Source organism: Cynara cardunculus (genome assembly GCF_001531365.2).
Source record: "Cynara cardunculus var. scolymus isolate 2C chromosome LG 17, CcrdV1, whole genome shotgun sequence".
Taxonomy (NCBI): Eukaryota; Viridiplantae; Streptophyta; class Magnoliopsida; order Asterales; family Asteraceae; genus Cynara; species Cynara cardunculus.
The window spans coordinates 3,986,659-4,002,137 of NC_037544.1; the positions used below are offsets into that span (position 1 = coordinate 3,986,659).

Here is a 15,479-nt window from a genome sequence, read left to right on the forward strand (position 1 = left end):
AAGGATCCGAATTCTTCTACGCTCCCGATCCTTGATACTCACTTCTCTGCAACTTCATCACGAAATCGCAAAGATACTGATGATTTGAAGCCTAAAGAGATCCGGATTTTGGTGCAAAATTGAAGTTAAACGAGGGTTTTTTCAAGAATGACTGAAGCATTGAGCCCTAATCCTACAGTGGTGCAGAAACAGAGAACGACGGTCTTATCTCCGGTCAGCACTTTCTTTCTCGGTTCCAACAATGATAAACTCGAACGTGCTCAGGCGCGTGCTGCCCGTGCTGCTCTCATCCGCCGGAAGCCGGTCACTCTCAACAATGCCGCTGATGCTAATCCTACGGATCCATTTCTAGGTCAAGAGCAGATTATGGAGATGTTCCAGAACTGCATCAAATTGGCTAGTGAAAATGTCTGTAATACGTTTCGGATTATTGTGTTTTACGGATTCATTTATTGTTTGTGTGATGATTTAACCTTTTTGTGGGATTGCAGAAAATTAATCAGAAGAATACGTGGGAGCTGAATTTGATAGATCATCTTTGCGACATTATTAAGGTTGAAGAAGAAAATGATGTTGAGACCAATTTTCAGAAGGTACGGAAGATCAATTATGGTCCATGTTAATCAAAGTAATCTATATTTTTCTGATACTAGCTTAAATTCCTTTGAGTTTTATTTTCCTTTTATCTTAAAGGGTTGTCCTTTTGCGTGGTTTAGACCTGTTAGGGCTGCATATTTTGCAATCCAATTATAACAAGTTCTTGGTTGTCTATCTCTTGATGAAAATGGAAGTCTATGACAAAGTAAGTTTTTTTTTTATTAAATTAAATAGGAATCAATGCTGAATATGTATAAGATTGAGACATTTGTTCAGAATCTCCTTAAAGTGTGACTTAGAGAGTTAAGTGCTGTTTGGATGACCATTTCAGTATATCCTTACAATCAAGTAAGAAAATGAATGTTGGGGCATAGGGATATGCCTTTAGGGGGGTAGGGCTATGCCAAAAGGCTCCAAAATTTATGTTCTGCATGTGCGTAGGGCTGCACCACGTTGGTCAAATTGTCAAGTTTCCTAACAGCTGGTTATTTGATTACCTTGAAGCATAAGCTAGATTCCTTTAGGTGTACGGCTACACCCCTAAGAACCCCTAACAGGTGTGAACTTATCGGTTCAAACTCGGGTCCAAATTTTCTTCTCAACTAAGTAGTTGCCTAAAAGTGGTTGGACTTATAACCTACTTTAAATTGAAAATGTATGACCTCTGTGAAAAGGCACATCCAGTCCACATATGTTTGTTGAAGACTTGAAGTTTTAGTTTTTGGTACTTGGCGTGTGACTTGCATGCTTACTTACAAAATTGCAATTCATTCACTCATTGTAACAACTCTTATCACTTTCTATTGAGTGGATTCCCATTCATCCTGAAAGAAGAACACTTGAACTGTTTTTGTGCTAAACAGAAGCTCATCTAAGATTTAGTTGCATCATGGTGGACTATCTGTAGGTGGCCCATTAGCAATAATATTTTTCTGGTCAGAGACAGCCTTGAAGAAAGCATGCCTTAAATTTGACTCTAAGCTTACTGCTTACATTAATATTCTGGCTCCTAAGCTACCAAAAAATATTATCACTGGCCAATAAGTTTGGAGAACCATGCTGCTGCTGCTTCAGCAACTTGTACTTGACTTTGTCATATTCACCATTCATTCAGCTACACAGGCTTACTAGGATAGCTGATGAGGTGATGTCGTTGAATTATTTTCAAGTTTTTATCGCAAAGCGCCTGCATGGATCACGTTTCATGTAGTTCCTATTATTTGATATACATAGAATGTTCTTATTGAAATGGAAAAGAGATGGAACTCCAGTTCCTTAAGAAATGGTAAGATCTAATTTCAATAATTTTTTCCATAGGTTAGTTTCTTTATTTTAGAGCTCGCGGAGTTGGAGTTATACAATAAAAGGTTGGAACTTTTTTCAAAATATGTATGAACTATGAACCTCTGGCTTTTAACTAGCCCATAGGACCGGAATCTGCCTAATAGACATCTCCACTTTAAAAGCCTTTTTTTTGTTGGACTTCTGCTTCTTCTCTATCCTTGGTGCTGGGCTTGATTGTGACCACTGACCAGTGACTTTCTTTCAATTTAATTTAAGGAACCATGTGTTACTCAAAACAATTTTTCTTTATTCATGTTAAATAGGTTGTTGCTTTTCTCTCCCATTTCTTGATTGGTATGAAAGGTGATCTTCCCTTTTGATATTTTTGAAATGTATCACTGTTGCAGAGCAACAATGTTGTTACTTATATCGTTGGCCCCTGCTTTCTTCATTCTATCAATATAGGACAACAATATCTTTCAGTAATTATAGTTACATACTCTTTTCTACCAAGTATTCTGAAGTCTTCCTTTGTCACGTTTGGCTAATTTTCAACTTATATGTTTCTTCGAAACTCAAAAGGAGGCATCCTTTAACAATTTTCCTGCAGAAATCATGTGTACATTACTTTTATTTTTGCTAATTACTTAGAATATGAGATCATAAGTTTGATCTATACATATCAACAACTTCCAGCTTCATACTTAGTATTTGATGATATGAACTCAAACTCTTCACTGACTGTTCAGAGGACATGCTCAAATGTGGAGAACATAATAAAAATAATTGTTTTTCTTGCTTAATTTGCCAATTTATTGAAGATTTTATTTATTCATTCAACATGTTTAACTAAAGAAAAACAAAGACTCTACTGGGAGAATTACAGTTGAAAAGAAGATTCCTCACTCCACAGTTGCTTGTAATTTGGGGCACTCATGGAAGTTACATTGCACCTTTTTGAGTGCAGGCAAGTTGCACTCTTGAAGCAGGAGTTAAAATATACTCGATGAGAGTGGATTCTGTTCATTCTGAGGCATATAAGGTCCTTGGAGGGATTAATCGTGTTGGACAAGACTTGGAACAAGGTTTGGTCTATTACTTTGTACTTGTTTTTTCAAAAAGAAGATCTTTCTTTAAGCATATGATATTATATATGGCAAATACTCACGCACAATCTCACCTTTGTGAGAACTGGGCTCCATCAGTAACCCAGGTACCGGCAGGCCAATGACCCTTTGGTAAGATCTTTAGTTCTTTCTTGTATGTTATAATGCAAGTCCTGGAATGGCTTGTACCTGATATTATGGGTTTAGATTTTCGTCTGTTCCCATTTGATCAGTTCAAATGTTAAATGGAAAAGCTGTTGCGTCGTAGAAACATTGAAGAGTTTATTAGCTTGTGGATTACTTGTATTCTACCTATTTTTATGGTTAGTTATTAGTGTGATGTATTTTGGAAATGAGTGAAACTAGTTTGCATCTTTAATGCCGTTTTCCCGTACAACTAATTTTGATCTGCGGAACTTCTTGAACCACCTGCCCTTTGTGGCTTAAGGAATTATCAAAGGTAGTTACTTATTTCACACACCTTGTCCAGGGAGGTTAGTTGTCTTTGTTTTGTTTACATGTATATGTTTGTGTATATCACTTGTGTTGAATTAAAAAGTTACTGCACCACTACTTCAGCTTTCTTTCTTTTGTTCATTATTACTAGTGGGAGCTTTTTGGACTTAATATAATGATATTGCATCCGTATTAATCCTATTAGATATGAAGCCTTCACTATACCAATGACTATTTTGGAATCATATTGTGTTGTACATTTAAATCAGACAGTGTAGAGGATGGCAACACTGACGCTGATCAAGGGAAACAAAATTCTACCAAGGAGCAGGAACGAAAGGTTTTTTATCATCTCATCTTTTGTGTTGTTTGAATACTAGGCTCTAACTAATGAATCAAAACTATGCAGTTATCTCCTCTTTCAACACTGGAATCATCATTTGACACTCTTAATGTGAAGAAATTTGATGGTAAGGGCACAATCTGTATCTACTTTTTGAATTTTCCGAAATGGTTCTCAATCAATATCTTCATTTTCTAGTTGCATTTGCTGTGGATCCTCTTTACCATCAAACATCTGCCCAGTTTGATGAAGGCGGAGCAAAAGGTCTCTTGCTGAATAATCTTGGAGTCTATGGTGGATGCCGAGTACTTTTTGATTCACTTGAAGTACCTGGGAAGTGCATGTCTTGTTCAGTCCAAAGTGATAAAGCCGAAACAATTGATATTTCTCATGCCAAAGGTTTGTTTTTTCTTGTTATATGGAAGTTCTTGGTTGTAAGTTGCATTTTTTTCTGAACTATTTTATTGTTTCATTCATCTGTAGAGTGTATGGAAGAAATGATGATCAACATCTCAAAGAACAATGAAATCTCACCAAGTCTCAAGGATATAATCAATATGTTTGATGAAAATAATAGAAGACCTCCAGATACCTTCACTTTTGCCCAAAATTCTATAGAATCTGGTTATGAAGCTTATGACAATGATGACTTTGACGGTGATCTAGATGATAACTCCAAAACGTGGGATTTCATTGATGACAACAAAATGAGTCCTACTGAGAATGGCACTTATGATAGAGAGGAAGAACCCTTCATACCCAATCATCATGAGGTGCTTTATCATTCTACCCATGCAAGTATTTCCAGTGTTACTTGTAGAGGGAGGTTCAGCAGAAAACCCCCAAAATAATGAAAATTTGAGGAATACCCTGGTAACCATTCATCTGGACAGGATGCACATGTGCATAAAAGTAATTGAAGTTGTTTCTTGTTTTTTATTCACGTATGCATGCTATGCACATGTGCATGCCGGACAAATTGTTTACAAATTACTTGTATGCACATGTGAATACTGTCCAGATTTACCAAAGTGTTCCTTAGTTTTTCGTTTTCTTGCGGTTTTCCTCTGAACCTGACCCGTTACTTGTAATGTACATCTGGAACAGAAGAAGGAAGTTAGCTGATATACCATGCATATTGTTTGCAGGAAAATGAGCAATATGTTTCTCATGATCCTGATGTAGATGATAGATTTGTAGGAGTTGATGACTTCTTGTTTCTAAGACTAGGTGTGACTGCCAGACAAAATGCCTGGGCAGGACCTGATCATTGGAAGTATCAGAAGAGTAAAGGTAGGTTCAACGAACCAAATCAGCTATTTTTGTTGTGTTCCTAGTATGCACTCGTGTTGCGGATTTCAGTTTCTCATCTCATATGCAATATGTTCTATAGGTCCAGGAGATGCTGCCAAGGAAAACGGATCACCATTGTTGCCCAAAAAACCAAGGAACAGGAAACAAGTTGAACTTGATATAGAATTTGTGAAAGAGTTGGACAAGGACGTGGCTGATCCCTTTGTTCCACCTAAAAATCTCAAGTCACTGCTCTTGCCTGCAAATAAAGAACCCTGTAACACGACACTTCCTGAAGATTGTCACTACCAACCAGAGGATCTTGTCAAGTTATTTCTTCTACCAAATCTTTTGGTAAGGTTGCCATCTTCTGAAGATGGATAAAATATTCAATGTGTCCCCCTCCCCCCCTGGAATGTTCGATTAATGGTTGTTCTTTTATGTGCAGTGCCTTGGGAAGAGAGGAAAGAGGCATTCAGGTCAATTGATTTCTTCTATCTAAATCGTTGTTTATTTGCTAGATGTGTGGTATTTAGACTGTTCTCTAGTCTATACTCTGTAATTACTTCATAGAATAGAGCATGGTCACAGCTAGTAACCGTAACTCCAGAAAAAATTACAACTGTGTTTGAGCCCAAAATCATTTATAGAGTACAACAATCATTTCTCCCATAATACAAGTCCTGAAAATATACAATGCAGTATAAATCTCTGCATTTAACAGTATTGTGGTAACATTTTTGTTGTCAGATGAACTTCATCAAGAAGAAGTGAATGGAGCTTTTCCATCTTGGGATGATGATTGCGGAATTGGCGGCCAATTTGATGATGGTAATGCTTATAGTGATGTTGAAGACTCTAGCACACTTGTCTCTCAACCCCGCCAGGTTCGTTTGTTGAAACTCCAATTTGTTTCCATTTGGTCTCGATTGTGAAACATAAATATCTTTCTAATGCTTTGTTTTCATAAATGTAACACAGGTAAACAAGATTGAAGTCCAGTATGACAAAAAGTCGAAACAAGTTGATGTTCATATACTGAAGGAGACTCTTTGGTCATCTATGCAAGAAATACATAGATCAGCTGAAGTAAGTTCTCTTTTCCTGTTCCTGCAAATGGCATATTGTTTTATGATGAAAGTAATAGTCCTAGCAATTGAGGACAACCCCAAATGTTTTATACTCCCTCTGTCCCAAAATAAATGTCCACAACGAGAAGGACAAGCAGTTTTAGAAATTTGTAATTATTACACTTTTTAATTAGTAAATCACAATTTTACCCTTGATAAGAGAGGGAGTAATGAATTTCTCCATCTAATAATTAAGGGTAGAATTGGAAAGTAGACGCTTTTGAAAGTGAAGGCTTATTTTGGGACAAACTAAAATAGAAATGTGGACATTTATTTTGGAACGTTGGGAGTAACATTTAGGCTGAAGTTGAAGGGTACTTCAGCGTGTAACCAGTGAAGTTCTACCACCTTTGTTTCTCCTCCAACATATGCACTCTTGCAATTGATCTTGAATTTGTATCTTACTGTATGCCTACTTAACCATTCTTGAATTTATGAGATTTCATCTAGAAAGAAAGGTGAGTAGAAAAACTGAAAACTTGCAGAGGTGGACCCAGAAAATTTCCAAACCGGGGACAAAATAATTAGCATAATATAAAATAAAAAAATTAATTATAAAAGGTACGGTTTCTTTAAAAATTGACAAACAGAGTGATTTTTTGCAACATATGAGTGAGTTAATCCTTCTTGCAATCTACATGCAATGACACTAACCGTAGGTTGCAACACTTTATAGGAGAATACATCAATGTAAAGTGGTTGCAACTTTAAGACCCCCAAAAATAGATTCACCGCGGTGCATGTGCACCCTCTCCGGTTTTCTTAGATATTCCCCTGAATACTCGAGTGTGGGAACAACCTCTCTACCCCCAAAGGGTAGAGACAAGGTCTTTGTTCATCCTACCCCCGCCCCCACCCTCCCACCACCCCCCAAAAAACGACCCTATGTCTTCGTGGGATATATTGGGTTTATTTGGTTTGGTTTTACTTTTACATTGACACCAACGGTCATTTTGGTTTCTGAAACGTTGCAGGAGGAGACATTATCTTTTAAGAACATCTTGGCATCTTTTCCAGCTGAGAAGAAGAGACCAGCTGCTGCATCGATTGATGACATCTCGTCGCACCTTTGTTTCATCTGCATATTGCATTTAGCTAATGAACACGGATTAAGCATCCATGGCTCTCCTAACTTGGATGAACTCACCATACATCTACCATCACACCCTGACATTCTATAATAAGGTGATATAAAGCTTTTTGTTATCTGTTGGCTTAGCTTTTGGTTTTGTGGTGTTGTAACTTTTCAATCTAATGTTAGTGTTGGATCTCCACCTCATAGATACCATTTGTAACAATTCTCAGTTCAATGAAGTTTTTGCATATTCTGTATGATCTTCCTTTAGTTTCTTTATTTGCAGTCGATGATCATAAGCCATGTCGTTCTCGTGTAGTTGTGTGTGGACATGACCGCATATCATTGTGGCACGTAAAGCGGGATAAGCTAAATACAAGATTGTATCTATGCCCATGTCATTCTAGTTTATCGTTGTTTCTGTGCGTATGACGTTCTTATTGGATACCAGTAGTTGTCAGTATTGCGTTTTGTGTTTTCTTGATTGTTGTAAGGTAAAATACATTAAAATGTAACAAGGTTTGGTATAAGTTCATATATGGTGTAATGAAGAATTTTTTCTCGGTTGATGTAACAAAATTTCAAAATTTTCTATTTTGTACACATTTTGACCAGTAACCTGATGATCTTATAACATTTGATGACGTTGATACCTGTTTATGAAAAGGTTTGACAAAATTGACGATAAACTTGGGCCTTGTTTGTTTTTTTTCAAAATTACTTCTTAATATCTGAAGTATGATTCGTTCAGACGTTTGGGTATTAAGAGCATTTGTTTTATTTCTAAATTAAGAGCTTAAAAGCTCTAAAAGTCTTTTGAAATTTTAAGTGGTAAACGAATCCCTTAATACCTCTTAATCCTAATCCGTCCTTTATCAAATGGTTCATATTTTGGTGATTGGAAGTAATTTCTTAGCAAAAACTATTTATCTTTCATACTTTTGTACAAAAACTATTTATCTTTTATATTTTTACACTAGTTTGATCGATTCATATTTCAGACTTCAGGACCACTTCTTATAAATCAGAAGTGAAATCAGACTTTAGGACCTCTTGAATTTTTTTTTTCTCGGTTGATGTAACAAATTTTCAAAATTTTATATTTTGCACATTTTGACCAGTAACCTGATGATCTTATAACATTTGATGACATTGATACCTGTTTATCAGTTTATGAAAGGGTTTTGATAAAATTGACGATAAACTTGGTATCCATGTCACCAAATATTACAAGAACAAGTTATTGATAAAATGGGTAAAAAATACTCCCTTTCTTTCAAAACAAGTGTTTTCATTTCTATTTTACTCCCTATCTGTATGGGATTTACTGGGTTCATTTGGTTTATCTGTATAACCTAATGATATGATCAAAAATTAGACAATAAATTCATTAGGAAACAAAGAAAGACCATCAAAACATTTACATGGTTCAACACTTTACCTTCATTTCAGTAGTACATACAAAGAACAAAAAGTTCAGACAAAACGAACACCGCTCGAAAACTATAACCCGAGTTTTCAACAGTTTTGTCATCGTCGAGCCTAAATCATACTCGATATCCAACGTCAAGAACCCAAAAAGGCTTTTTTCTCACCTCTACCTCTACTATCAAATGTTTCAAACTAGCATGTAAAAACTTGATGCAAAAAAAGAGCTCGATTTTGAGCTACCGATAACAAAACAACACTCGATAGTTGATCCTGTAACTTGATATTATCACAATGCAAATGCAATGTACCTAGTTTCAGAAGGTCTCGATGCCTCCCTGAGATTGCACACGGGCCCTAACACCGCCTTCTTTCCAGCCTCTTTGGCGGGCCCTTTGTTCCCATAACGCGCTTTCTTGTTTCTGCGACGCTAAAGCTGCTTCGGCTTTTTCGCGAGCTTCTTCACACGTTTCCATACCCGAGTTGCACTTGTCGGCCTCTTTTTGATATTGAGACGTCAGCTTCTTGGCCTCGAGCAGCGCCATGTCAGCACGCTGCTGACTTTCTAAAGCTTCGGCTTCACGTAGCTTCAGTTCTTCTGAAAGAAGCTCGGCGAAGTTTTTTTCTGTGTCCCCATTCACTTCAGGATCATGCTTTGCACAATCTGATTAAGATCAAATAGCACCCAGGGGTAAAATAGTCATATGTCATTTAGACTGTTTATTCAACACAACCACCGAACAGTCTAATCCATACACGACCTAAGGGCTGTTTGGTCATTAAGTTCTTAGAAAAATCTTGGCTTCTGATAGAGCTCCCCCTAGAAGCTTACTGAATAAGCCACTTTCTGTACCATTAAGCCACTATCAAACAGTCATATAGCTGACCGAATAAGCTGTGAATCCCATTAAGCTCATTAAGTTTTTGTTTAGAAGAGTTTTTAATAGACAGAAGAAGCATGTTTTTAATTGGGAGGGGCATGTTCGTAAAAAACTTGGTTTTTTGCATAAAGCTACTCCTTAGAAGCTTCTTAAATAAGCCACTTTCTATATCATTAAGCCACTGTTAAACAGTCATGTATAGCTCACCGAATACGCTGTGAGTTTCGTTAAACTCATTAAGCTGCTAATAAACAGACCCTAGGCCATGCATAGATAAAGTTTTCTGTGTGGATTAATTTTTCTATATAGATTGATCAGATTTTGTGTGAGAGGGTTTTTTCATAGATGAAACAAGCGTGTTTTCTAATTGGGGGAGGCAGGTTTGGAAAAATCTTGGCTTCTAATAAAGCTCCCCTTAGAAGCTTACTGAATAAGCCACTTTCTCTATCATTAAGCCACTATCAAACAGTCATATAGCTGACTGAATAAGCTGTGAATCCCATTAAGCTCATTAAGTAACAAATAGGCCCTTAATGGAAAAACAACGGAACAACACCCAAGACATATCTAAAATAAAATATTGGATCTCTTATTTATCAAAAGCATCATCTGAGTCCATTTATCCAGATATAGTTCGAATCTAATTATCATCTGAACCTTTCTAAAAGCATCTATAACGGAGCTTTTTTGCCATCTAAGCTTGTGAAAAAAAACCCGTGCTTTTGCTAGTGCAGTTACAAGCTCTCGAAAAGCTTGTTTTTTGCTTGTGGGTCCCACTTTTTTGGAAAAAGCTCCAATGCAAATGGTATTCGGGAAATAAAACGTAAAAGCAATCTGAATCCGTGAAAAACATTTTTGGTAGATATTTATTTACTAACCTGTGAAGGAACCGTTGCCAAGTCCTGCAAGAAACATAAACCGAATATCAGACTCATAACTACAGTCGAACAATGAACAAAATAACAGGCAGGAAAAAAACATATTCGGGTCTATTGAGTCGAAAGTATACTACATATCTGGATCAATCTTTCCTACCCCTCCATCTCAAAATAAGTGTTCAAAACAATTACGATTTTAGAGGAAGAGGCCACATTTCTATTTTAGTTTGTACCAAAATAAGTGTTCACTTTCAAAAGCAGTGCCTACTTACCAATTCTACCGATAATTATGAGATGGAGGAATTCATAACCTCCTTCATTAATAAGGGTAAAATCGTCATTTAGTTAATTAAGAAATTGTAATAATTACAAATTTCTAAACTGTGTGCCTTTTCAATCGTCAACATTTATTTTTGGAAGGAGGAAGTGATAAATTTTCTCGATCATTTAAACTTCCATTCGAATAGAAGGCTCCTATCACCTCATTGGCTTATGAAGGAACGATTTGAGCTAAACTCTTTACACAAGCATCTCTACCTATTGTTAACGAGTCCTTGACTTTTGTATATAAGGTCAATCCTTTGGGGTTCAAACTCAAAACTAATGGGGTACGAGTGAAAGTGAGCGAGAATCACATACTCATCACATAACCTTTTTTTTTTTTAACCTGGATATCCAACCCACTATGCGAGCCGACTAATCTCAGTGCGACCACCTGCTTTGCAGATAGCCCGGAGTCACATGAACCTCCGTGGCCACAAGGGGGTTGAACCTGGGACCTCCTTGTACTTTTGACCTTTGGAGCCAAGCTCAAACCAATCAGGTACCACCCTTGTGGTTCGTATAACTTATTTTTCTATCTAGATCCGACACACCCCTCCCCCCTTCTCTCAAGTGTAGCCACATTTGAATCTTACATATAAACAAATCGTTTCATGTGTATACGTGAATATTGTACCACGTCTCTAGGTTTCTAACTTAGAAGTCAAAACAAATTGACTACAAGTGGACAAAAACCAAATGAACCCAGTATATCCCATTTGAAAGTAGGGCCAAGGCCAAGAGATGAACACATATAGACTTATCTTCTACCCAAACGTTAAGAGTGATGGTTTCTGTGGAAACCCCCGACTTGTGCAAAAGTGTGAGCTAAAAGAAAGTAAGAGCCGATATTAGTAAATTGGCTATGAGTGGATGTGGCTATGAATCATATAGACTCACCATATCCGTTGTATTTCCCACGTGAGTCACCCATCCAAGATAATTCATGTTGTATGCCGTGATTCTACTAGCAAAAATGCCATTTAAGGGGTTTAAAAGGGATAACGGTGTAATGGGCATATAAAACAAGCTAGATGGTGAACTAAGAAGAAAATTTGGTCAAGTAAATATACCTCTCGATCAACAAAAGCAAAAATTTATACGAGGCAATCAAATAATGAGATAGAAATTGTATTTTACTGAGTTTGGAACAATAATCTCGTTTAAATATAAAAAGTTGTTGCGTGTTTTTATTCTTAACCCGTAGTTTGCAAAACTATGAAAGCATCAAAATCAAATTTACAAGCTATATATGGTGTTTACATTGTTTCAATGTGCCTATTTCTTCTTTCCTTCTCACTTTATTGCTTACTATTTACTATTCTTTTTTTTATTAACCTAGATATCCAACCCGTCATGCGAGCCGACTAATCCCAGGGTGACCACACGCTTCACGGATAGCCTGGAGCCGCCGCATTTGAGCCTCCGTAGCCAAAAGGGGATTTTCATTTCTCCTTGGATTCAAACCTGGGACCTCCAGGCACTTTTGACCTTTGGAGCCCAAGCTCAAACCAATCAAACTAGCTTAGTTCTTATTTATTTATTTTGGAGTATATAATATTTATATACGGCAAATGCAACAAATAAACTTACATGCCCTCCTTCCGTTTTGGTGAGGTTTGAACCCAGACCTCCTGGGAGGCCAAAGGCCCGGATATTGCAAGGCCAAAACCTCTTCGGTTTCTTTGTTTATCATCACTTTTGCATAAACTGGCGGTTTTCACATTAATAGGTGCACTACCCTTTGAGATAGAGGTCAAGTCTACGGACATCCTACCCCATTACACTACCTTCAGGTGGGATACATCGGGTTGATTTGATCTATTCTAAACCAACTTTGGTTTTTCAAAAACCTTAAAGATTTCAAAACAAGATTCCCCATCCAATTTACACTTCTCTTATTCTTTTCACCTTTTTCTTTCACAAGAACAGTGGTTCAATTGCAACAAAATAGCAAGTGTGATGGTTTGAAAACCAACAAGTGATTGTAAATTTGATACAGAACTTATCCTCAACATGAACATCTTCAATTTCTAGTACTTGTTAACCAAGATTTCTTCAAAAAGTAGCCTATTTTACTCCCGAAGTTAACATCTTTTACTCTGAAGTAGATGGCAAAGAGAAATGAGATCTAAATCATCTAATGGGTATGATTAAAAGGGTTTTAAGATCTAATTATTTGAAAAATGGGTGAAATACAATGATCAAATCAAGATTCCTAATCTATTTTTAGCAATCAAAGCATGTAGAGGTCTAATTCGTGATACCCAGATGGTAAAAGGTGTTGAAATTAAATCCCAATTTGGGCAAAAGTGAAAGATTTAGGTTTAGACACCTTGAGGGATGGAGAGGACAGGCCTGGAATCGGAATCGCAATCGCAGTTGCAGGGAGGGCAAGATGCGGCGGAGGAAGAGCGGCGGACGGCGGCTAAACCTTCAAGAAGATGCCAGTATAAAGGTGGACCCAGTAAATAACCTACCAAAGACAGCCCCAAGAACACAATTCCGATCTTCACGACGGCCGGATTGCAAGATCCAGCCCTGTTCACTGCCATCTCTCTCTATCTCACACACACAATAATTGAAGATGATGGAATTGATGATGAATGGGGTATCTTGATCTGGTTCGAATTTGGGAGAGCAGAAGGGGATTGATGGCAAAATTTAAACAGCCGATGGGAGGAGGAGATCGGCACTTAACTCGTCTTTCATATATCGTTAAACTTGCTGTCACAGTGGTATCGCAGATAAATACAATTCTATAATTTACAATAATTGTTGAATGGTTTGGTATGATGCTGGTTTGACAGTTGTTAAATTGTTTGTTATAGAATGATTAATAGGTTTTTATGATATAGTGTAAAATGAAATATAATTGTTTGGTAATTGTTTATAATGAAATCAGGGTACTTAATGGTTAAGTAAGGTTCAGGATACAAAATCATTTAGAAGGTTTTAGAATTATTAAGAGACAGACTTTTTTTTGCCAAACAATATTCATCTCTTAATGATTTAGATGTTGTCTCTTAATGAAACTATTAAGAGGTAAACAAACAACCCCTAAGAGGGTGTTTGAGATTGCTTATTTGAAACAAGTGTTTTTTTATAAAAATATTTATCAACTTATTATAAGTCAGAAGGTTTAACTTCTTCAAAAACTCCTTATTATCGGTTTGGCACCGGTACAAGTTGTTTATCCAAACACTCAAAAGTGTTTATTACCGGTGTCACATCAGAATAAGTCAATAAGTTGTTTTTATAAGCAATCTCAAACACACCCTAAATTCTAATTCTAAAACTGTATAGATCAAAGCCGAAGAAAACGAAAAAAACATAATGACAAAAATGTATTTATTGTAAAAAATAATGATATGAAATGTAAAACGTCAATTTATGTGGCATATGTTGTACTAAGAGGCAACATCTGAATCATTAAGAGGTGAATCTTGTTTGGCAAAAAAAAAATCTACCTCTTAATGGTTCTAAAATCCTCTGAATGATTTTGTATCATGAGTCTTCCTTAACCATTAAGCGCCCTGATTTCATTGTAAACAGTTATCAAACAATTATATTTCATTTTGCACTATATCATGAAAACCTCTTAATCATTCTGACAACTTAATCATTCTACACTAAACCATTCAGCAACTGCCAGACAATATGACTAAAAACCATGTTAGTTTTATATCCTTTTCGGGAAGAAGTTTATAAAAACTCAAGGATCTGCTGAAAGGTTAAATATCAAGCAAGTTCAATCGATGAACTGGTATCGAACCGAGCACCTTTTCATTGCCAATAATGCATATCAAATGCGAAAAGTTCGTTGCAAATATTCTACCAAGTAAATTATATGACTCAAGCAACGCAGTTGAATCGAAACGGGGTCGGGTGACCTTGGCTACGACCTCCAAGTTAACAAATTAAAATCAAACATAACCGGGTCAAAATCCCATTCTAAGAACAAATGAAAGGAAAGAAACCCTGGAAGGGATGAATGTTCGGTAATGTTTTTATGTTTTGAGTTTTCATCGTTTATGTTTGTAAGAAGTTTACTGAAGTTACTCAATACAACGTAGTTTAAGGGGCCGTTTACCAAACGCTTACCCGGGTAAGCACTTATCAAGTCACATCAGCTTAACAGATGAATATGATAAGGAGTTAAGGACCAAGAATCTTACCCAGTAAGAGCGAGACAATGACCAAGAGTCTTACCCGGTAAGTGAGGACGACGATTCTTACCACATTAAGCGCTTATAGGGCAAATTGTTGTACACGATTACTTTTTGATGGACTAAAATCTTGTTCGGTAAGTAATTGATAGTGTTGAATTTTACCGATAAACGCTTTTCGGGTAAGTGTTTGGTAAATGACCCATAAGTTATCATAACATATGACAAACAGTGTATGAAATATACTTGATCATATTTTAAAATACTTAATCATCATAATAGGACTAAAATCGAGTCTTCACACGCTACTTGTAATAAAAACAACATATTAACAATCTTTTGGTCTGGAGCCTCGTTATCTCCACTGTTATGTTACACGCCAGTGTAACTACGTAACACAATATGCTACTGATGGATTGATAAAACAAAAGTTTTATGTACAAATTCATCTGATTTCGTTACTTTAACATTTCTCACTCATTTTCTCCTTTGACTCTTGACGAAAATTAATTTTGGCT

The 15,479-nt window shown here is 36.5% G+C and overlaps 2 protein-coding genes across 2 annotated transcripts; one reads left to right on the forward strand and one right to left on the reverse strand.

Annotated features, from left to right (window-relative positions):
* The first annotated feature begins 147 nt into the window (after positions 1 to 147).
* Positions 148 to 7,540, forward strand: LOC112501136 (condensin complex subunit 2-like). The gene is made up of 13 exons (XM_025104802.1): positions 148 to 408; positions 492 to 593; positions 2,849 to 2,966; positions 3,713 to 3,783; positions 3,853 to 3,913; positions 3,985 to 4,185; positions 4,270 to 4,559; positions 4,935 to 5,079; positions 5,180 to 5,433; positions 5,528 to 5,558; positions 5,830 to 5,966; positions 6,061 to 6,168; positions 7,184 to 7,540. The coding sequence occupies exons 1-13, from the start codon at positions 148 to 150 to the stop codon at positions 7,388 to 7,390; spliced, it is 1,986 nt and encodes a 661-aa protein (XP_024960570.1). The 3' UTR covers positions 7,391 to 7,540.
* A 1,166-nt stretch (positions 7,541 to 8,706) lies between these two features.
* On the reverse strand, positions 8,707 to 13,443 carry LOC112500775. Its single transcript, XM_025104356.1, has 3 exons — positions 13,128 to 13,443; positions 10,472 to 10,495; positions 8,707 to 9,376 (listed from the first exon to the last, which is right to left on the reverse strand). Exons 1-3 carry the CDS (start codon positions 13,345 to 13,347, stop codon positions 9,030 to 9,032), a joined length of 591 nt encoding a protein of 196 aa, XP_024960124.1. The 5' UTR covers positions 13,348 to 13,443; the 3' UTR covers positions 8,707 to 9,029.
* Between the last annotated feature and the right edge of the window lie 2,036 nt (positions 13,444 to 15,479).

Coding starts and splice junctions, on each gene's coding strand:
- LOC112501136 (XM_025104802.1), top strand. CDS start 148: ATGACTGAAGCATTGAGCCCTAATCCTACAGTGGTGCAGAAACAGAGA. Junction 5,967..6,060: donor TTGTCTCTCAACCCCGCCAG/GTTCGTTTGTTG, acceptor AATGTAACACAG/GTAAACAAGATTGAAGTCCA. Junction 6,169..7,183: donor AAATACATAGATCAGCTGAA/GTAAGTTCTCTT, acceptor GAAACGTTGCAG/GAGGAGACATTATCTTTTAA.
- LOC112500775 (XM_025104356.1), bottom strand. CDS start 13,347: ATGGCAGTGAACAGGGCTGGATCTTGCAATCCGGCCGTCGTGAAGATC. Junction 10,496..13,127: donor TGTCCTCTCCATCCCTCAAG/GTGTCTAAACCT, acceptor TGTTTCTTGCAG/GACTTGGCAACGGTTCCTTC. Junction 9,377..10,471: donor TGGCAACGGTTCCTTCACAG/GTTAGTAAATAA, acceptor GATCTTAATCAG/ATTGTGCAAAGCATGATCCT.